This window comes from Petaurus breviceps, unplaced genomic scaffold, assembly GCF_028583685.1.
Source record: "Petaurus breviceps papuanus isolate PSGF00001 unplaced genomic scaffold, PetGlider_PUasm1.0 90977, whole genome shotgun sequence".
Taxonomy (NCBI): Eukaryota; Metazoa; Chordata; class Mammalia; order Diprotodontia; family Petauridae; genus Petaurus; species Petaurus breviceps.
The window spans coordinates 12,487,771-12,512,084 of NW_027187391.1; the positions used below are offsets into that span (position 1 = coordinate 12,487,771).

Here is a 24,314-nt window from a genome sequence, read left to right on the forward strand (position 1 = left end):
TACATGGGAAAATGATAATTGTAACTCATAAGACTTTTCTCAGTATGAGGATAGTTTGAAGGCAATATATATACATATATATGTGTACATATATATGTATACATATATGTATAGGAGGGTGTACATGTATATAAATGTGGACAAATGTATATTCATGTATACATAGACATAGGGCACAAAATGAGTTGAATATGAAGGGATGATATCTAAAAAATAAAATTAAGAGGTAAGAGAGGAATTTATTGGGAGGAGAAAGGGAGAGATAGATTAGGGTAAATTATCTCATATAAAAGAGGCAAGAGACAACTGTTACAATGGAGGGGAAGATCAAGAAGGTGAAAGGGAATGGGACAACTTTATTCTCATGGAATTTGGCTTAAGGAGGGAATAACATACACATTTGATTGGGTATCTTACCCTACAGGAAAATAGGGAGGTAGGGGACGAGAGGGAGAATGATAGAAGGAAGGGCAGATGGGGGAAAGGGTAGTTGGAAGCAAGCATTTTTGGAAAAGGATAAAATCAAGGGAGAAAATAGAATAAGTGGGTGGGCAGAATAAGATGGAGAGAAATATAGTTAGTCTTTCACAATATAACTACTATGGAAATGATTTGGGTAACTACACATGTACAACCTATATTGAATTGCTTATCTTCCCAGTGAGGGTGGGTGAGGAGGGAAGAAGATAAAAATCTGGAACTCAAAGTTTTAAAAGCAAATGTTAATTTTTTTTACATGCAACTGGGAAATAAGATATGCAGGCACTGGGGTACAGAAATTCATCTTGCCCTACTAGAAAGTTAGGGACATCATGGGGGAGGATGTAAGAGAGAACAGATTTGGGTGAAGGGGTATTCAGTAAGTTTGCTATTTGGGAGTGGGGTAGGGGAAAGATGGGGAGAAAAAGTTGTAACTCAGTATCTTGTGGAAATAAATGTTGAAAATTAAAAATAAATTAATTCAACAAGAAAAAAAAAGAAAAAAAGAGAAAACATAATGTAAAATATGCCAATACACAAACAAGAGCTTTTACATTGATTAGAACTAATGTTCTAAAATAATAGAAGTAATAGGGTTTTTTTTAAACTTCTTTCAATTTTGAAATAGTTTGCCTAAGAACATTTTAGTCACCTGCTATTTAGATGAAAATTTGTTTTTCAGAAAATGGCTTTACATGGAAGTCACTCCTGATACACACCAAGAATACTTGGCTAATGTGTTATATAGCTCCTAAAAGGGAGTGTATATAATCTTTAGAAGGCTTGCAACTAACAATGAACAGCCACCTATTGTTCTCACCAAAGATGCTTTTTCTCCATCTTTTCTTCTATAACACAATTATGATTTGTAACTCTTCATTAGTACATTTTAATGAAACAAAACAACAAATATTGATGGAGAACTTCTAGTCAGGGGAGGGCAGGCACAAAGAGAGTTAGAGAAGCATATGCTGAGAAAGGAGGATTTACGATGAAGGAAATAAAGGCATGCAGAAGAAGGGTACTTAGAGCTATGTATAGTGGAAAGCCACCAAATATTTCAATTTAAGGGCATTGAAAACAGAGGAAAAGTCTCCATTGTTCATCTATATGTGTCCTACAGAAGTGTTATGTTACCAAAAGTTTCTACATTTATCACATAGATTCTAAGTCTTAGACAAACAATTTTCATGGTTTTCTTATCAATTTCCTTTTCATGAAAATAAAACTCTTTGTTAAAATAGTTAAATACCAATATTAACCATGTCATTATTTGCAAAATCACAAAATACGATGATCAAAGCAATACTCAAACCTCAAGGCTACATAATAGGATGAACCCTAGTTCTTTCATTCTCAACTTTCCTGAAGGCCTTGGCTTCCTTGGGAGGCATAAAAGAGGCCAGCTAATGTCTACCTTGGGCCTCTCAGACTTGGTAGGTGCCAGAGACCAAGACAGTCTCTATATCCTGATGACCTTCTGACCAGAAACATTCCCAGAAGGAGAGGAAAGGGGATTCACAGTGCCATTGTATCCTTTCTGCACATTCCTTCTGTGTTAGTGTAATAAACCACCTCCTTTGTTAAACATTCAGCCACTCCTGCATGCCTCAATTCATTCCAACATAGAATCTGAACTAAGAGGGTCTGGGAGTGAGACCCATGCCTACAACACACAGAATCTAGAATAGTAAGAATCCTTATTTAAAGATTATTTACTTCAACTTCTTCATTTTAAAAATGAAGAAAGTGAGTCCCGGGGAAGTAAAAAGACATTTACAGTCATAGAACCACAGAAAGATAAAGGTGAGAAGAGACTTTAGAGGTCATCTAATGTGACGTTTCATTTTATGGATAAGGAAAGTGAATACCAGAAATGGTTAAAGACCATATCAAAAGTGGTGCACCATAATAGAAAGCTGAATTTGGAGTCAGTGGTCTAGAGTCTGATCTCAAGATCTTTTACTCACTACCTATAAGACCTTAGGCAAGTAAGTCAATTAATGTCATTGGGCCTTAGTTTTCTAATATCTAAAAATGGGGTAATTGGATTAGATGATCTTAATTGTTCCTTCCAGTTCTAAATCTCTGATGCTACTTCAGACCTCACATAGATAGTGAATGGTTAACTCAGGTCACCTGTTTCCAAGTCCAATTACCTTTCTACCTCATAGAGGTATAGAGATAAATAGGTGGTATAGTAGATAGAGCTGTACCTGGAGTCAGTAAGACCTGAGATCAAATCCAATTCAGAGTTGTGTGACACTAGGCAAGTCACATCTTTCTGCTATCCCCATCTGTAAAATGAGAATAATAGCACTTACCTCATCAGGGTTGTTATGAGGATGAAATGAGATAATATTTGTAAAGTACTTAGCATAGTACCCAGTATATGGTAGGTGTTTAATAAATGCTTGTTTCCTTCCTTCTTTATTTAATGTTGACTCATCCCCAATGCTCAGTACAATGCATCACACGTAATACACATTTAATGACTGTTGATTTATTGAATGAATGTAAACCACAATTTAAACATTAAAGATCAATGAGAAATAAAGAAAAATATGCCTTGAGGTTTGAGTATTGCTTTGATTATCATATTTTGTGATTTTGCAAATAATGACATGGTTAATATTGGTATTTAACTATTTTCACAAAGAGTTTTTTTTATAAAAAGGAAAACTGATAAGAAAAACATGAAAATGTATTTTCAGTTAACCATATCTGTAAGAAATAGGACTATTGGATCCATAAGACTATAACCAAGAAAATAAAATCACATTGTTGCAAGGCTCCTGGATCCCAGCTAAAATCTAACTGCCAGAGTAATGTGACATGATGATTTAATTAATATCATATCACAAATCAACTGGTCAGATTAGCTAACCAATTAAGTGGCAAAACTATGTGGAAAAGGGACACATTGATTGTAGCTTTCAATAAGACAAGAAAGAATGAGGCTAACTGTGATGAACTACCTGGAAGGTGGAAGGTGAGTTGGGGTTCTATGGGACCAAGAAGGAGGTCAACAAATAAAAAAAAAAAAGATATACTATATATATAGGCACCCTGGAGGTGAAAGGAATGATGAAATTTTAAAAAGGGTATCAAAAAGGGAATAAAAAAGCATCAGGGGACAAATTTTATATTGTTGCCCAGGTATGAAGAATGCCTTTGATCCCACTTGGTTTTGCCTTATGGAAAAAGTCACTATAGCATAACATTTTACCCTGGGAAGTACTGTCCATTTCATATTTCCTTTGTATAATGTTCCTATCAAAATTAATTCAAACTATGAGGCAGAGTGGGGTTTCAGTGTGTTTCTTTAACAAATCTTTATTTTGAAAAATTATAAATGGAAATATTTATTTTTATAATGTTTGCTTCTACCATATCGTAATATTAAAAAATTTTAGGTTAAAATTAAAATTATTTTTGCCATGAGATTCAAATGCAACATTTCCTTAGTTACATTTCAATTCTATCATATAATTTGTCTATGGAAAATTTTTCATCTACTCTATAATTAATTAGAACTGAAAATAATTGCCAAGACAGATAAGCAGTTATGAAATTAAATGATATGAGTCATAAAATAAAAAAAAATCTGAAATGTGATTTTCATGTAGCTTAAATCTAGTTATTTAAATTGAAAGTTAAAGTTTAATCAAATTTAATTCACATAGAGCAAAAAATCAGGGAGGTCAGTTTTCTAGTCTTAGGTATAATTTTTTGGCATCTTAAGTAGTAATTATTATGATGTTAATTACAGTATTTCTCATTATCTTATGATTCCTTTTAAAGTGAGATATACATTTATCCATATCCACTTACTTTACTCTTAAATCTTGCAGAAACCTCTATTTTATCTGATTCTACAAACTATGAACTGCTGTGACTTTGGAATAATTAACTCACACATCAAAGAACTATATACTCCAAACATAGAAGAAGCTAATACATTTCACCCCTTTGACCTCTTTTTTTTTTTTGTGGTTTTTGGAGGGCAGGGCAATTGGGGTTAAGTGACTTGCACAAGGTCACTCGGCTAGTAAATGTTAAGTGTCTGAGGCCGCATTTGAACTCAGATCCTCCTGAATCCAGGGTCGGTGCTCTATTCACTGTGTCACCTAGCTGCCCTTTGACATTTTTTTTCTAAAGATTCATTTCTCCAAGTATCTAAGTAGTGGAATTCTCATATGATATATTTAAAAATAGTTAACTGAGAAAGATTTTTAAAAATAATAATGAGAAGATAGTTTGTTAGCTAGTAATACCTAAGTTCTTTCCTACTTCTAGTTAACAACTGTAACAATGGAGAAGTCAACATACACCTTCTCCAGTAGCTTTTTAACATACATGCAAATATTGCAAAGGGGTTGTAGTCGAAAACATTTTGAAATTTCATGGTTGTTTTTCACAGAACATTTGCTAAAAAAAAACACAGAAAAAAACAAACAGAAAACCTCTTTTTGTATCCATATGGTTGGAAAAATTATTGTTATTTCTAACACATTGCCTGACTGTATAACTTTTTTTTTTCAGGAGCAAGCACTCTGAGTGTTGTGACAGTGTCATGCAAATTAGTAAAAATCACTTTAAAAAAAAAAAAAACTACTTGCTACCCAAAACCAAAGCCATATAACCACATTACAGGGCAGGTTAATGAATTTAATCCCCTTGAGGGTAGGGATTTTCTCACTTTTTGCATTTGTATCCTCAAGGTAAAGCACCATGTCTAGCACATTAAGTGCTTATTAACTACTTGTTTGATTGATTTTCTCATGATGAATCTTTCTTGTTCAAATATGACCTCATAGATTTACTGTGCGACCCTGGGTAAATCACTTAATCCTGTTTGCCTCAGTTTCCTCATGTGTAAAATGAGCTGGAGAAGGAAGTGGTAAACCACTCCAGTATCTTTGTCAAGAAAACCCCAAATGTGGTCATGGACATGACTGAAAAAAAAACAACAACTGAACATTTGTCAGGCATTGTAAACACTGAGCATAGACAGAATAGCAAAACATAGTCACTGTGCTCGAGGGGCTTATGATCTAATGCGGGAGACAACATGCAAACAACTTCGTGTGCACTAGCTTTTAACATGAAATTTGTATTTTCCCATTTACATTCCAGCGTAACAATGACCAGCAAATTAATCAGACCTTGAATATTCCAATACATAGCATTTCCCCTCCTCCACTTACAATTGATCATTTAAGAAAAAACAATGTGTCATAGCGGATAGATGAATTTAGGAGAAAGGAAGACCCTCATTTAGGTCCTGCCCCAGACAAATGTTTGCTTCTTCATGTGACCATGGGTACCACACTTAACTCTGTAGTGCCATAGGCAACATTCTAAAACTTTAAATTACAATGAGTTTGAGTTCCCAATTCACAGAGATTTGCACCAAAAACGAAAAGTTAATCCAAAAATTTCTTCCTTTTTCCATGCATTGCTAATTATAAATATATCTGCATGTTTCTTTGCTTTAATGGGGAGAGATTGTCATGAGAGAGATGAATGATTTCACATATGGAAAGCTAGAATGGTAACTTTTACTAATACAGTTCAGCAACTAGTTTGTAAATCATGTTGTCTGAGTTTCCTACATCACTGCACAGAGAAATGAAGGCATTTACCACAATTGTACATTATCAGCTGCACGTGGCCTACTCGACTCTTAGCTTGACCCTCTATTCACTGTGATGCCTTTAAGCCATAGCCTAGGATATCTTATTATGCTGATTTTTACAAAATTATTTCACAGTATAAATCAAATGCTGTTTTTCAATACAAATATTCATTCAAATTAAATGATGCTATTTAAAACGTTTAGTTGAAAATATCCTTGAGGTAAAATTCCCTAAGATCAGCCATTATGGTTTTTCTAGTTGAATGCCTTTGATGTCCCTAAGATCATCATAACCTGGTTCCTAGAACATTACAAAAAGACAGAAGCAGACAATCATTTCTGAAGGTGTGTAAGATGATCACTACCACAAGGGAGGTTCGATAGAAATTTCCTAAGGAATCAGCTGAAGATAAAATCTACACCAAACCAAAGCCACAAAGTCAGAGATATTGAGTAGAAAGAGGAATAAAGTAGTTGCTACAAGAATCAGTCAGAGCCTGAGCAGTATGAAAGCCTTCCATATTTACTGATGGTCCAATATTTGTTAATTCTAAATGGTAGATGGAATCTCAATGGGCCAGAGATCTCTGGTGTCTTATGACCACCATATCTCATGTTGGAGAGTATTGAAAAGACAGCAGATTTAAGAAAGTTATGAATGCGCTAAAAATAATAACAAACCTAGAAGATCAATTACTTTTAAAAAAGCACATAAATCTCCTTCTGATTAATTCTTCATTGAAATGGTAGCCCAAAGGAATTGATATTTTGTCCAATTTGTATGACAATGAGACCCAGGAATACCCTAGAAGTAGGCAAGCATATCCTAGAATGAGAATATAGATATATATGATAGAATATATGATAGATATATATGATAGAATATATATATATATGATAGATATATATGATATAATGAGAATATAGAATGAGAATATAGTCTTCCATAAGAGACTATAGATAGTCTCTTATGGAAGCTAACCCAAGTGGAATTATACTGGTTCTTTGGACCTACTGGCGGTTCTGTCATGTCTTTGGATAAGAGAGTAAAGCCTGGAATTTGAGCTCAACTAGTCATTAAACATTTGGTGACACTTTTTTTTTGAAACAAACAAGGTGAAAGTTGTTCATTCCAGTACCTATGCCAAATTCCAACTCAAGTAATTACAAGTCATATTCAAATACTCTGTGGGAACAGGTAGAATTTAAAATATTTTGTGGTTTTCGAATGATCACTGATGGGAAAATTGTAATGGGGTCCATCCTCTCAAAATCATCATGTATTTCAGTTAGATTCAGCACTCTTCTCCCATTATAGTACTAAAGTAAGATACCATGGGACTCTTTATCAGTTACTGTGTTCTTGCCCGAGACTGGGCTTCATGTCAGCAAAGAGTGAAGTAATCTCACTGTATCACTTACTTCTCTTGGCATACTTGTGAAGTTTAATTAGCTAATGTGCTATAAAGTGCATTGAAGTCCTCAGGTGAAAAGCAAAATTTTTCCAAATTAAAAAGCGTGCCTAATTTCAAAGATTTTAAAAGCGTATTTGACAAAATGGGCTTAGGAAAAAAAACCCTCTAGCTTTTCTTAACATTTTAATCTTCATCTTAAAAATAAAATCTTAAATATCTATAAATTTCATGTTAATGACAGTCAAAAGTCCTTATAAAGATAATGAATTAAAAGGTCTGCTATTAATTACTGCAGTCTAATTTCCTTAAATTTTTCATAAAACTGACTAATAGCTAAAATAAATAACTGAATGCTATTTACAATTTCCATCTACTTTTAGTCATTACCAATTGCCCTAGGCTTATTCTTAAACCAACACAGTACATGATTGCATAATTATCCTTTAATCAGTACTGTAACTAATAATTGCACCTTGTATGTTCTGGGTACTTCTATCTGACTTTATTTCATTAGGATAATCTCGACATCAGAATGGCCAGCTGTCTTTTATTGAACACAAGTTATGTTTCTATTTTAAAGATGGCAGATGGCAGTAGTATTTTTTTAAACAAATGTAGATGCAGTCCCTTCTTTTCATCTTTTACTGTAATTTGTATTAAAGGGGAAGCATTTTGATTTCCCTCAAGTCTATACACCAAATTCCAATTTAAGTAAAGAGAAAAAATTCATGGTGCAAAATTTATTTAATTTTTTTTTGATATATCATTATCTCACTAAGTAAAACCAAACTTAAAATGTCTTTGGCTGAACAAAGCCACAATTTCTCAAATAAAGGATAAGTTTTTAAAAGGCATTGGTAGTGGGATAGGAACTTATATATAGTTTAAATTTATTTTAAAATCAAAATGGGCAATAATGAGACTTTAAATTTCAAAATCATATTAACCATGCTACTGAGGACCAGTAAATAATAATAACCCCAAGAGTTTATCTTTTAAATTTCCAAGTAAGTAAATTATTTACTAAAATTCTCATGAATGACAGTTCTACAGTGCCAAACTAAAGAACACCATACCTATGCATTTATACATATATGTATTAATATATTAACAATTATTCATGGATACATGCACACATGTATGCATATATTTTCTGAATATACATACATGTATATATGTATTAAATATAAATACATAAAATGTATTCAAAACACTGAACTGATTGCCTTTACTAATTAATATAAACCAAATGTTCAACCTAAAAACCAATCATTCTTTCCTTAATAGATGCTTACCTCTTTAAGTATATCAGGACAATAAGTTTTTTGCAATTACCCTATAATTTAAGAAAAAATTTGTATCTTCCCCAATTAGATCCCCCAGCAATAGAAATAATAACAATGATCACAATGACTATAATAATAGCTAAATTTTTAGTATTAATATAAGTTTACAAAGTACTTTACATATATTAGGTCAGTAAGCAAACAAAAATGCAGGTATATATGTTTGTATATGTGAGTATGCACATGTTTGTCTTTCTGTTCAATTGATGGCAGAAAGTTTACTTAAACACACATTGCTAGTCTTGTCTTTAATTCTTCTCTGTAAACTACAATGGACAGGATATAAGTTTTGTGCTTCTATTGGCATGCTATGTTCTATGAGTCACTAAGAGGAGGATACGACTGAACAACAATGGATAGGAAGTTTTTTTTTCTTAACACCGAATGGAGTCTTCTACCTATTGCTGTCCCATTTGTTACTAAAAAATATGTTATTACTATTGAGTCAAGCTAAACAAGTCTAATCTCATGTTGTCAATAAATTTTTCTCATATTCAATTCCTTCAATTAATCCTTATACAGCATAGTACCTCATCTTCTTACCAACTTGATCACTCTCTTTTGGACATTCTCCAGCCATGTTCTTACTGTATATTGACCAGAAGTGGACACTGTATTCCAGATTTGATCTGACTGGTGGAAATTATCATTTTTTTCTCTTCTGTACACAATGCTTCTCTTAATGCAGTTTAAGATGGCATTAGATTTTTCGACCACCATGTCACATTATTAAGTCATCCTGAGACTATGGCTCAAAAAGATCCTAAATTATTTTTTCCTTCACATACTGTTATCTAGTCATCATGTCTTCCCCATCCTGTACTTGTGAAGGTGATATTTTAAACCCAGGAGTGGTGCTTTGTATTTATCCCTATTTCCTTTTTTCTACTCAACTATTCATTTTTCAATGCAGGTTCTAATATGGTAATTAAGAAAACATTTATTTTTTAGCTACAAAGTCAGTGAGTAGAATAATTCTATTGGATAGCAGAGCCTAGTTAGAAGGCAATTCCAATAATTTGTATGGCAATGGGGAAAGAATAATTGCTTATATTCATGTTATATTAGTTATATATGTATATTTATATAAAAACATATTCACACATATATAATCAGAAAACTTTTCTTTAAAAATATACCAAAACACCCCTTGTCCCCCTTTCTCAAGTATTTATTTGAAATTATATAGGTAGGGATTTATTACTATGAGTACAATTAAACTACATAATGTCTGAAGCATGTGAAAATTTTAGAAAACACTTAGTATTCAAATACTATTCCACAGTTTCCAACTACATAAAACTTATCTTAGCTAGTCCCACTGAATTCCTAATTTTTTTTTTAGAATTTTACTTGCTTAATTAATTCCCACGATTTGCTCCTCTCTTTATACTTTCAATTTCTATTCCTTTCCTGAACTTTTAAAAACAGATCTTTGAAGATTATGACTTGAATTTCATAAGCATTCTTGCTCTGCTCCTTACTGGGCAACTTTCACCCTGGTTCTCCTTCCATGATATCATGGACTGCTCCCTGGGATAGGATTCAGACTAAGAATCTTTTATACACTGTTTCTACTCTGGCAGAAGACCAGAGACTGATATAATATGCATTCTCAATAAGGTGCCTGAGCCTATTAGTAGAATATAAAGTGGGTGTTCTATGAAATAATAACTGATAGGGAAAGGAAACAGATATAATTATATCCTTCTTAAAAATTGAAAATGCTTAATAAAACCCTTTTCACATTTTATTTGTACATACTATTTCAAATATGTATATAGCAACAAATAATGTTTCATTAAAATACTATAGGAAAAAAAACCTAGAGCTGAAGTATACACATGATTTTTTTTTTACTGGTATCAAAGATATATGCACTGATCAAACATAGATATGCAATTACTCTTTACTAATAATAGAAAGTTCCAGAGTACAGGGAATAACTACTAGACAGAAAAATGGGTACCCCAACTATATGCTTGAAATATATAACCCCATAAGCATGAAGTCATTATTAGTCACATTCTCTGAAAACAACATTGTATGCTAGGTCATCAAAGTTGTTTACATGATAAACTATGCCACCAATCTCAGAGCCATAACCTGGGCAAGGCAACCAGAATTCCTCCATGTGCCCAATTTAAAAGGTAAAAGCACCTACATTCTTCCATAGTATAAAAAGAACAAAGCTCAGACCAAGTTAGCAAGAATAATTTGCAAAAATAGTAAGCTATAAGATGACGGTCTGGAGTAGGTTTTTGCCTCAATTTTGTCTTGCTTCCCCTAGTTGAGAAATATCCCAACCTTTCCTCAGTTGAGGGTATGCACTCGACCAGTTGCTCTAGACAAAAAACATCTATAGTTATGACTGACTGATTTGCTGGAAGGTCCATTCCTTTTTGAAAAATTTATTCTCATATTTATAGGTCACTTCTATAGCTACAATCTCTTTCAATTGTTGCTCAACAAAATGAAAAATTCTCTTAAAATATCAAAAGACGTGTGACATTTTATCTCATATACTGCCAGGGTAGCCATCTGAATGATCTCAGTCACTATTTTGAAATATTTTCCACACTTTAGGATATACCACAAAAATATTAAAGTATTTCACCTGAATGGAGATCTGTACCTGGTTGACTAGTCAGTCCAGGGAGAGATTCTTGCAACTGATAGGTTGATGAGGATGAAGATGTGCCATCAGCTGTATTATTTGAAGTCATATATGCTCCATATGTTGATGCTGAATAATACTGTGCATATTGGTTTTGGCCAAAGGCTGTATAGGATGGATAATCCTGAAACAATAATTGAAATGTATTAACTGAAAATACTGCTGTTACTGGGGTTCAGACTTCTCTTTGCACCATAAAGAAATAGAGGAGACAGAATTACCCTAGTCAAGTCAGCTACCCTGTCATAGGTTAATGCATATGCATTATCCATGTGTGTTCTTCTTATATTGGTACAAATAATAACCCATTCAATACCTTCTCAGTTGGGGCAATGCCTGTCCATGCCCTTCTATAAATGTTCCATAGATGATCCCCATGTTGAAGACTTTCTTTTCTGTTTCATGGATACCCCTATAATATCTGAAATATCTTAAGCAGTCAAATACTTTTTTTGGGGGGTTCGACTGACTGGGGGGGGGGAGGAGAGACAGGGGGTAGGTAGAAGAGAAAGAACATTGGATGCCTAGCAAAGGAGACTTATGCTTCAGTTCCAGTTCACAACTTATTACCTGAGGGACCATGGGCAGGTTATTTAACCTTTCTGGGCTTCTGTTTGCTCATGTGTAAAATGAGGATATTAGTATTTACAATATCTACCCAGTGGTTATGTTGGAGAAAAGTGCTTTGCAAATTAAAAAAAAAATGCCATGTACTCTATGTACTAAATATACTCTCTTACTCAACATCATTATATTTTAAATTAAGCCTGTTGGAGTAAAAATATTTTTGGTAGGCATCTTCCACACTCAAATGTGTTTAATTATCCTGGGCAGCAATTCTAATAGACTCTGGGGTGAGAGTGGAGAAAGGGAGGGTTTTAAAAAGCCCAGAGGGTCTGTATAATCTATCCACAAATACCTGAGATGCTTATCCACACAGAGGAATGTGATTTCCTTTCTCCTTTTCCACAGCCACTTTAAGTATTGCCAGGTATTTTTTTTAAATGGTGAAAGGAAGAGGAAAAAGGGTGGGGGAGGGGGCGGATTAATGTGAGGACTAGTTTGAAGATTCCCTCAGGTCTAATCTCTCACAATGAGTACTTAGTGAGACCTTTGTTTCATTAGACAAAGGCACTTACATTCAAATGTTTCAGAGGGTATTTTTTTTTTCCAAGTAATGATCCTAACTTTTGAGTATAGGTCTAAAGCAGATGGAAAGATTTTGATGGTCTCTCTTTCCTATTGGAAAGTGTATCTCTAGAATAAAAAGGGGGAGGAGTATTCCTACTCTTATTTCAATTGTTTTTAGATTGCCTTTTTTACACTTGGATTTAAAGTTTTATTGTGAATATAGGAAATATATATATGTTCTATATAGAAAAACATAGGCGAAACCTAAGTAAATACCATTTTCATATATTTTAAATAGTCTAATTCTCTCTTTATATTTACATACTTTAATTTTTACTCTTTTCATTTTGTATAATTATCTCTTCCAATGAGTGGCACTATCATACCCTTACAAAAACAAACCAAACTGAACCAAACCAATAATAATAACCACCACAACAAAACACAGGGCACTCTTTTAACATATAAATACAATTAAGTAGAATGAATCAATTTATTGAACATGTCCTAAATACATGTGTTCCCTAATTCTTTTTCATATCCATGATTTGTATGTTATTACAATCATCTTTACAATAATAAAAATTTTCCCTTATAAAGCAACAGATATAATTATGTTAGTGATAGGAAGAAGAAATTCTTTGAAAATATTTCAAACATGTTAATATGGCAATAATTACACAAAAGTCCAGTGAAATCTGTAATCAAGGCCTACTGCAACTCTTCAATTTAACATGGAGGCTATCTTGGATTCACTGGAATCATGCCAGCAAAGTACAAGCTCTGTCAGTTTGTACCAAGATGAAAAACAATAACAACAATTATAACATCAACAAACTTTGAGTAGTAGCCTGAGATGACTGTCATCTGAGTACTAGCATAGTTTATTTAGAGAGACTCATCTTCAAGATGACCATAGTGTGGTGAAATTTTAAGTAACTCTTGAAAACCATTTATTGAACCTAGAGTGAGGGTCTGGCTCCCAATAAATCATATTTATAAATGACCCTGGGATATCAAAAAGTCTAAGTTGTGATGAGTATTCACTATTTAAGATGCCAAGATACTATATAATGCATTTTGGAAAAATTTGAATTAGAATGAATAAAATAACAAAGTTTGGTGTCTTAATGGTAGAAATCCTTGGACACTGATAAAAAAAAAAAACCTTTGTAACCAAGAACAAAATCATTCCTCAGGATTTCAAGTAACAGAAATATTATTGTACTGAAAACTCATCTGTAAGAACAAAAACCAAATATTAATATTCATCTATTTTGTAACCTGAAGAATTTTCATTAAACATGTAATATTGATTAAAATTTTTTTAATTCATACCTGCTGTGAGCCACTGAAATTCGTTGAATTGGTAACAGAATTATTTGCATAAATAGTAGATGATGGTGCAAAACTAGAACCTAGGAGTAAAGAGTAAACTATGTTTTAGAATTATTTCTTACAATATATGTGATAATATTTCACTTAAAAACCATACAAATTTTAGTTAAAAACATCAATGATCATTTTAAATCTTCTATTATAATAATATAATGAAATATATAAATTTATAATATACAAAAATATAAAAATAAAATAAATAAGAACATATAAAATATAATAAAAGGAAATACACTTCCAACTTTGGTGTGTTATTTTCTATATAGAGATTTAAAGAAAATATTTTAAAATACATTTTTGTTATAACAATATAAAGTGTTTATTCTTTACGGGGCTTATATTGAAAGCATGATCATTTGGGAATTCTACTGTGTTATCACTAAAAAAAAAAAATCCCGCCAATGCTTAAGGCTCCATAAACCCTAAAATACTCTAAGCTCCAAGGTATTGACTGAAGTGAGATTGTTTACAACAAATCATAAGAGCTAAGTCACTATACAAAAATCTATTTTGTATGTTACATTCATTTTGACTACAAACACCAAATAAGCATGCTTTATCCAATTAGTTATATCTGTGGTTCTTGTCTACTAGGAAGTGTGGAAATAAAAACAGCAACAAACTTAGAGTTGAGAGACAGAAAAAGAGAGGGAGGAAAAAAAAGAAAGACAGAGAAGGCATGGAGGAGAGAGGAGAGAAGCAGATTGTAAAAACAATTCAATTTCGTTAAATCAATCTGACTGTTTACATCTTAACTAATTGTTGAATCAACTATTGATTATAGAATTCAGTGAACAATTAGTAGCTCTGTTTAGATGATTAAAAATTCAAAAATAATATTGAAGAAAATAAAAATAAGTTCCTTTGTAACAATATGTCCACTTTTCCAACAGTTTCTTTTTGCAAATCCCAGAGAATAATCAAAATTGCCCTCCCTTTAAAAAAGAAAGGAAAAACCCTCAGAGATTATGAACATAAAAATAAAAATCAAATGATTTTTTAAAAAAAGACAGAGTTGAATATTTGCAAAAAGAAAAAAAATGGAAACTTCTACCTATCAGATATTACATTAAAATTATTTGACCAAGGAAAAATAAGCCACATACATCCATATTCACTGATTACTGTAAAAATTTGCTTAAACTTACTAATCCAATTTTGGAGCTAACAAAGGAGCATTTGGGACTTAGTAAATAGTAAAAAAGTATATTTCTGTTATGAATATTTTAGAGAGTCCCAATGAATACTGGAAGTGTTGATTGAATGGATAATTTTGTCATCAGTGGTTTGGAGAACACTTTGCCTGGACTTGGGCTCAGGGTGATATCACGTACTTGAAACTTTAGAATAATCAGTTTTCATATGGTATGTTTAAAGTTTTTCCTCATATTTCTATCTGTTCCTTGTCTTATGTGATGAACTTTTGCAAACACCATAGAATATTTCCTTCTTTCGGGACTATATTTCCAGTCTGCAGCCTATGAAGTCATCGTCTACTGTGGTTACTGCTTAGGTACTCACCTGGCATTTGGTAAGAATAGGGTGTTTGGCCTGGCTGGGGAGTAGAGAACCCTGGACTGTAACTGAGGCACCCCGTCTGCAGTGGTGACTGGGTTTGTGAGAGTCCACTTTCCGTCTTGATGCCTGGCAACATCACACCTAAATCTGGGTGAGCAATTAACGTTCAAAGAAATTTAATAAGTAATTTATTGAAATCCTTTGTTGCAGATGGCACAAGAAAATTAAATTACCAACTAGCAGAATCTCCCACTTATAATGAAAGAACAGAAATAAGATGCAAAATACCGTAAGTGGGTAAGCTGTAAGGTTGTCCTGTCTGTGAGTAGGCTGTGTACACTGCTGGCTGCTGCATTCCTGAATACTGAGTCTGTCCGGCATAGGCAGACATTGTTTGAGCTGCTGGTGTAGAAAGAATGTGTGGATAGGGCCTAAATATCAGAAAAATAGCATTACTGTGGCAACAAAGACTGTATGTTCATTAAGACAGCTTATCAACTTTCAAATAATAAAACATCTAAAATTCCAAATAGGAATCTGTCTCTTGAATTTGCACAATTGGGTGGTACAGTGGATAGAGTGCTGATCTAGAGTTGGGAAGATCTGAGTTCAAATCCAGCCTCATACATTTACTTAGCTGTGTGATCCTGGGCAAGTAACTTTAACCCCGTTTGCCTCAGTTTCCTTAACTGTAAAATGAGCTGGAGAAGGAAATGGCAAACCATTCCAATATCTTTGCAAGAAAACCCCAATGATTTCATGAAATGTTGTACTCATCTGAAAGGACTAAACAATTCATAATTTAATTGTATATTTTGTGGTGCAGAGAATAGAACACTGGACTAGGAGTCAGGCAAACTGAATTCCAGTCCTGCTTTGCCACAAATGAGCTACATGATCTTTGTCAAGTCTCTGATCCTCCCTTGGCTTCAGCATACTCATCTGACAAATGGAGTTGTTGGACTTGATGATTTCTAAGTTTCCCTCTAGTTCTAAGAGATTACACACACACACACAAACACACACACACACATATATGTATAATATTATAAATTCTTACTTTGAATCTCAAAATACTTGTTTCTGCCTGGCTTAAGTTTCATGGAATATATTTGGAAAGTGTCACTAGCATTGGCAATGACAATAATTCTTCATATTAAACATGCATTGTATTTCATTTACATGAAACAGCAAGTTGGTGCACAGGTTGAGTGACAATGATCATGACCACACAGTGTAATGCCTTAAATGCTTCCCACTTCTAGGGTCATAACTTTGATTATGTTAACAAATCAAAAGTTAACCAAAAAGTCTAAAGTAACACTGTTAAATTTTAATGAGCATATTATTTACCCTACAATATTTAAACTATATACTTTGGCTTTGGGTTAGAATTCATTTATAAATTCTTTTAAAAAAAATGCCAACAAGAAAAAAGGTAGCTCTGCAACTGCTTACATTTTGTTTAAAACAAAAATTAAGATTAATGTTTTACATCAAAAACTTCCCATGAATAATATATGAATAATGTGTACATCTCTATATATGGACATGAATAAAAATTTCATATCCTTAAGGTAAAAAAGTAATATTAATCTTGCAGTATGATAAATTGCCTCAAAAAGGGCATGTCAAAAAGCCTTATGGAATGAAGTCACATGCCCAAGTTATGCATAACCCAAAAGTCTGTTTCTCCTAACTTTTCCATTCCCTAGGTACACATGCAACTGAATACTTGAAGTGTGAGACAAAAGAAAAAGGAAAGAATTCCATTACAATTTATTCTGCTTCCCCTTAAGGTAATGACTCTATTTGATTATGCAATCCTTCATACCTAAGAAAATGACAACTTTTTTTTTAGCAGTATTATTACTTCCTTAGAAAATAGTCATAGTGAATTTATATTGATATATTGTGTGTATGCGTGTGTGTGTGTGTGTGTAAAATCCAAATCCTGGGAACAAAGAATTGTTTCCAGACAAATCTAGATTTATCTCTTAAATAGTGTTAAAACTCAGTATACATGGAAATACCTGAAAAAGTTCAGCAAACCAATTATAGACCTCCCCTCCAAAAAAATACAAATTATCCTCAGCCAATGAAGTATAACTAAAAATATGACACAATGTTTCAATCCAATATTATTTTTAAAAGTTGAGCTATTCACCAAAATGTTCATAATTCAAACAGCAAAGTCTGAACTTATAACTGTAGAGATGTTTATGCTTACTTAAATGTTGTGTCTTCAAATTTAATTGAATATTGCATTCCAGTGTTGAATCTGTGTTGGTAAAAATTGCATCATACACCAGAATTTATTACTTTTCTTAGGACAATATGGACATTAACATTTCAAAAATAAGAGTATATATCTAGCTTTTCCCTGTGAGAACTGGATAAGCCTTAATCTTTAGTTAGCCTACCAATCAATCTGTCATTTGTAATGTATAAATTGAGATTTTTGTAAAATCATAAAACAATTCTGATTATTTGCTTTGACACTCCAGAAAAAAAGGTGATCACTTACTTGGAGGGATACAACTGTGGGGAATACTGATGTGATGATCTGGGACTGTAGCCACTACTTGTTATTACTGAAAAACAAAATAGTAATATATAAAAGTTGCAACATAAATATATCTCATTAAGATACATAATAATAACTCTAATGAAATAATAAGTATTAGTATTTCAATTTATTTTAGCAATATTTGGTATCTCAAGTAACAATGCTCTTCAAAATTCCTTTTGAATTAGTGGTTTTTAATACAGCACTGAATACATGCATTCAAACTCCCCAATAAACTTCTCTCCCAGGGGATTTTTTTTTTGTGAAAGCAACATGGACAAATCATTTAAGTCAATATAGATTTCTGTGGCAGTAAGTTATTGAAGTTTCACAAGCAGAAAATGTAATAATTCATCGCAGATATTGATTTTAATATCAAATAAGGGAGCAATAAACAGAGTTTCATGTGTATATCTATTCTAATGTTCAATTCCCTCCCCCAAATTGAAGTTTGCAAATGTTAAGCTTTTAATGTTCAAAATTTGATTTAGTTATATTCAATTTTACTTTGTCATTTTAATTAATTATGTAGGGAATTAATAGTTTAGGATAGTGAAAATCATTCTTTAGCCATAAGTTCATATGCAACATTTTAATGTAATTGCAATGGTAACATTTTTAAAAATAAAAATAGAAACTTTTTAAGAAAATAGCAGTAGTCACCTTTACCATGGTATCTCTAACCTATCAAAAGAAATACTCTTCCAAGAAGAACTTAAAAGTGTGATAGTCAGATCTTATTTACATTTCATCCATGAATACTGCCCCAAACTGGACTAATTCTACTAGCTTGGAAGTTTCTCTTTCCTTTAGCCATCTGTCTTGACTAAGACAGATGTATTCCAAATATATGTACACTAAAGTGTTGAACCAATCCCTTCAGAGCAAATCCATACTGGGCAAACATATAGAGTGTCTTTATTAGGCCATCTGCTGTTCATTCACTTTTCAAAAAGATTAAAGTAGTACACAGTGTAGCACTGGAATTACTTTAGTCTAATCAATCATAGTTATACTTCAAAGTACTAAATCCTTCCTAAGTTGTTCATAATAATACCAGAACCAAACCTTCAGAATTGGTTAAGTGACAAATAGGTTTAGGTTCCTAACTATTTTATGAAACATGATATATTTCTACATCCAAATATCATTAAGGGACCTTGATCTATTGCTTTATAAGCATGTAGAATTTAACAGGTTTAAGGTATTTTTTTTTACCTTTGTGTCCTGAATCTTTAAAGTACATTTTAAATACTTTTAAAAGCAATGGTACAAAATTTACCCTTTCCAGAACTCTTTGAATCACATTTGAAAAATAAATAAATGTTGGTCAATGATATTTTGATTTAATGGGAACAGTTTCAACAAAACAACAACAATCATAAATGATGTTTTATGTAGTTTAAAGTAAAAGAATCATTGCATTATTCAGGTTCTTTTTTTATTAAAATGGCTAAGATTTATCAATTCAACTCATTTAAGAACAAAAAGCTGTGTGTACCATAATGTGGGAACTTAGTAAATATCATATAATAGTATGCAATGGAAAATTCAAGTCTAGCTTATTTGAGTCACAACAGAGAATTTCAACCCCCCTCTAATAATGTTTCTGACATTTTTAACCAAAAATATGAACAGATGAAATATCATTATACCCACTTGTCTCCATGACTAAACTTTGGCAAACTTGAAATTTATGTGTTTTAAAAATCTGTTTTTCTCAGCTTTGGAAAATATGAAGTTTTACTGTAAAGCTATGGCAAAGGATGGATGGATAGAAATTTAACAACAACTAAGTGAACTGCATTTTCCCCCTAAAGCAAGAAATTGGTAATGTTTGTATATCTTTATATATGCATACATTCACATATAACACAGCAATCATACATATTGTAATTAAAGACAACTCTGCTCTTGTTTCTTTTAGTCTGTGAATCTAAACACCATTTTGAAAATAGTGCCACAGGAATATCAAGACTCAGACCAAACAATACCTTCTACAAGAGTTCTTTCCTGGACATCCCCACCCCCCTTTCTGATGCTTCCCTACTAAGTTTATCTTCGCTTACTCTGTAAGTATCTGTATTATCAATTTATATGTATACTCTCCTTCATCAAAATTGTAAGCTTATTGAGGGCAAGGACTAGTTTTACTGCTTCTTTTTTTCTTTTCTTTCTTTTTTTGGGGGGGGGGGTGGGGTGGGTATCCCTGGTGCTTAGTAATGTACCTGGAGACATAATAAATACTTAATAAATGCTTGTTGATTTATTGGTGGAAGACCTAGTGGTAAATAATCTAATTGAAAATATACAAAGTATCACAAATTTCTTTGTTTGTAATCTGAGTAGTTAACTTTTCTTTTGCCTGATTGAAAATAAAATTTTTTAATGCTAAATGTCATTAGGCGGGCAAAATCCATATATGATCTTTAAAAAAAGCAAACATATTTTTATTCCATTTAATGCAGATGTAAGGATAACTAATGTAAGGGTCTAAAATTAATGTGATCCTAGGTGTATGACTTCATCAAGTCAAAGAATCTACTTGGAGAAATTGTCCAAGGGTATACTTGAATAATTCTGCCAATTGCAAGCATCTCTTTAAGAGCATCTCTTCATTTCACATTTGCCAGTTATTGGCCCTGGGAAACTGACCATTGTCTTCATAGGTTTTTTTTTTTTTACATAACGAAATGACTTGGTATCAGGTAAAATGAATAAACTTACCACTTTACTTATATATTCTGAAAATTATTTCAATAAATTCTCTATAATACCTTTAGCTTTGGAGGCAGATGTCTTGAAAATTCCAGGTTATATAAATTCTAGCTCCATCACTTAAAAGGGTGTAAGATCATCAAAAATTCACTGAACCTTTTTTGATTCAGTTTTTTCATAAGTAAACAGTCATAATATTTATAATACTTCAAGGTGCTTTCATGAGAAAATGCTTTGCAAATTATAAAGTACTATGTGAGTCATCATCATCACAAATAGCTAAATAACTTGGTGTTATGATACCAAATTATATTGGTGAAGTATACTGAGAGACAGTGTAGGTCAAGTATGCTGACCATAAGATTTTAATGCATCATCAGATCATATACATTTGTCAATTGTAACACAGTTTCCTGTAGAATGATATAGCAATGAAAAGACCAATTTACACATCAGGAGAACTGGTTATGCTATTGAACTATCATTAAGTTGACAATGAGCACTTATTGAGATATCCATAAGTTATCCACAGCTATTAACTTTACCTTCAAAAGCCCAATTCCCCTCATTTGCAAAATGAGTATATTGGATTTATTAATTTCCACAGAAAACATTCTGATAATGTTTTTATAGGATTGTATTTTCTATATTCTCTTAACTGACTTAAAATTCTATTTAATTGCATCATTGATTCTATAATTTTATCTTTCCTTTCCTTCATATTATTTGCATATATATTTGTTTAGCTTGTGGATTGTATCAATGCTTTCAAGTAATACAAAATGCTAGATTAATTACTTATTAGGCTGGTAGAAAACATTATGGATTGATACACACATAAATTTATGCTATTTCCATGTATGCTGTATCTTTTTGTTTTTAAAAATTTTAATTGATTTTCTGACATCTACTTTCAGTGCATTTTGGAGATAGAGAATTTTCTTCTGCAATCTTAATGATAACAACAATAACTAACATTTATATAGCACTTTAAGATGTACAAAGTGCTTTATAAATATTAGCTTATTTTGTACTTACAATAGCTCTGAGAGGTAAATGCTACTATTCCCATTTTAGAGATGAGGAAACTAAGGTAAGTAGCAATTAAGTGACTTGTCCCAATTCATACAGTTAGTAAATGTTGGAGGAAGGATTGATCTCATTTCCCTAACTTAAGGTACAGTGTTCTGGGCAAGTTTATATTAGCTATGTAGAACAATCTACTGATGAGAACACTGGGTCTATAGTCAGGTAGCCTGGTTCTCAATGTGTTTCTGCCTCTAATTAATATGTGTGTATATATCATTTATATCTACTGGGTAGAAAAATAAGTTATCATATCTTTTACCTGAAGAATGTAGGTAAATTTTCATAGCATAAAGTATAAATGCATTAAAGTACACACACCCCAAAATTTGTAAAGATACAAGTATATATGTATATATATATATATATATCACTATTACTTTAAATACTTTATAGGTTAAATATTCACCTTCTAAGGCAATGTAAAAATCCATTACTTCCAGAAAGAATTAAATTAGCAGCAGCATATTTTAACTTTCCTTTGTAAAACTTTTGACTAAGCCAACTTATTTGCTAACCTGCTGGGAGTTACATAGGAATTTACATTTAAAATGGGCTGATGTTTACAGTTATACTATTGTTCTCCTTGATGCATTAATATTAAAGGTAGCACTATCCAATTTAATGTTCTAATGCAAGCAACATGTGCTTTCCTGCAGTCCATTAACCTTTAATACTTTTCACTCAGCTGCTTTCAAAGAGGAATTTTAAAAAAATCTACAGAGGAAACGAGGTTACTTAGAAAGAATTTAAATGGATAATTTTACATTCTGAGTCATGGATAGAAGGCAATTTTTATATAATTTAACTATCAATGCTGGAGGGATAAAGTTTATAGCTAGTACAACCCACTTATTAAATTAATAAAAATTTATGTACAATAATTACCACCAAAGCCACCTATAATTATTTCATTGTTGAGAGTTTCAATGTTAATTTTTTAAAAGTTATACAAAATAAACAAAATTCTATTTTAATTAAAACCTTTTTGTACAACCATGTATAATTCTTTCAAACATGGATTTATAGGTTTCTCTTTAAAAGGGAAGTGCTTTTTTCTTTTTACTTTGTAAAGGTAACATTTATGATTCTAAGTATTTTAACAGCTGCAGCTACTGTTGTATTTATGAGGCTTATTCATGAGACAGGACGACGAATATTCCAATGTGTACATAACAACACATGAGTTTAAGGCTTTACCTGACCCAGTAAAAGTGTCAAGCGCTCCATCTCCAGTTGTTGTGGTTGTATCACTGTTGTTCATGGGCTCTGTTTTGACTGCAAGAAGAGACACTATGTAGAAGAATAAGCAGACATGAGTTTTACTTCTAAATTTTTATACACAATCTTTTCCCATTTTGACAGTGAGATTTTCTAGCTAGCATGTGCATGCAAAGGAAAAAAATAAGAATTTGATAAAGTCGTATCAATTCATCTTCTAAAGCATGCATTTTTATGTAGAATTTAATTCACAACACTGTGGCTAAACTAACTTCCTCAAGAAGCTGATTTCAAAAGGCAGCTGATTTTAAGTTAAGCAAAATTACACACAGTTTAATTCTTAGCTCAACCACTGACACACTGATTTGATAGTTAGGAAATTGAAGAAATATTTGGTCACCCCTCTCTATTCAATCTTACACATGATCAAAAGATACTATTTCATCTTTCCACTAAGCCCATTAAAGAAAAGAAGAATAAAATAAGATTATATAAAGATATTGAACTGAGGAGCAGTTGATGCATTAGGTAGGAAATTATATTTTATTTCACACCAATATATTTTCTATTTCTAGCAGAGACTAAGAAGCCACACAATTTAATAACAAATTCCATATAGGGAGGTTGAGATGTAATATGCAATTTTGCATATCCTGGTATATAATTTCTATATAGGTATATTATTTGGAAACTTCTATTGTATGGGTGTTAAGTTGTATCACAAATTACCAGCTCTATCAGCCATACTTATTGGAGAGAAATATTAAAGTCAATCTATACAATGTGATGAAGTATAAAGATTCTGCCATATTTTTTTTCCTACTATAGAAAAGATCCTATAAAATGTCAAGGCATAAAAGATAGAAATTGAATTGTTTGTGAATAATTTCCCATTTAGCATTCCTTGGTGATCATTGTATCACAAATTGAATAATATGTTCTACTAGAAAAAATAAACTGTGGTGATGCAAAGGTGAGAAATAGTTGAATATGACCAAGTATGCAAGGGGAAAAATATGCAAAGTGTCATTGTCGATCACAGACTGAACATATATGCATAATTCTATTCTATTAGAAAAGTAATCCTAATGGATATACACAGCAACAATTAGGC

General features: G+C 32.2%; 1 protein-coding gene and 1 long non-coding RNA gene across 7 annotated transcripts in view; one reads left to right on the forward strand and one right to left on the reverse strand.

Moving 5' to 3' along the window:
* Positions 1 to 19,984, forward strand: part of LOC138153223 (uncharacterized) — an 89,194-nt gene extending 69,210 nt beyond the window's left edge. Inside the window, exons 4-5 of the long non-coding RNA XR_011166313.1 lie at positions 17,322 to 17,405; positions 19,900 to 19,984. This is a non-coding gene — a long non-coding RNA (uncharacterized lncRNA). The remainder of the gene's footprint in view (positions 1 to 17,321; positions 17,406 to 19,899) is intronic.
* The window catches only part of EYA4 (EYA transcriptional coactivator and phosphatase 4), a 335,518-nt gene that overhangs the window by 56,054 nt on the left and 255,150 nt on the right, over positions 1 to 24,314 (reverse strand). For all 6 annotated transcript variants that reach the window (XM_069077351.1, XM_069077350.1, XM_069077346.1 and 3 more), the window contains 6 exons: positions 23,180 to 23,272; positions 18,134 to 18,200; positions 15,895 to 16,037; positions 15,610 to 15,753; positions 14,029 to 14,108; positions 11,518 to 11,683 (listed from right to left, as the gene is read on the reverse strand). In XM_069077351.1, the coding sequence (XP_068933452.1) occupies positions 11,518 to 11,683; positions 14,029 to 14,108; positions 15,610 to 15,753; positions 15,895 to 16,037; positions 18,134 to 18,200; positions 23,180 to 23,272 (693 nt within the window). The remainder of the gene's footprint in view (positions 1 to 11,517; positions 11,684 to 14,028; positions 14,109 to 15,609; positions 15,754 to 15,894; positions 16,038 to 18,133; positions 18,201 to 23,179; positions 23,273 to 24,314) is intronic.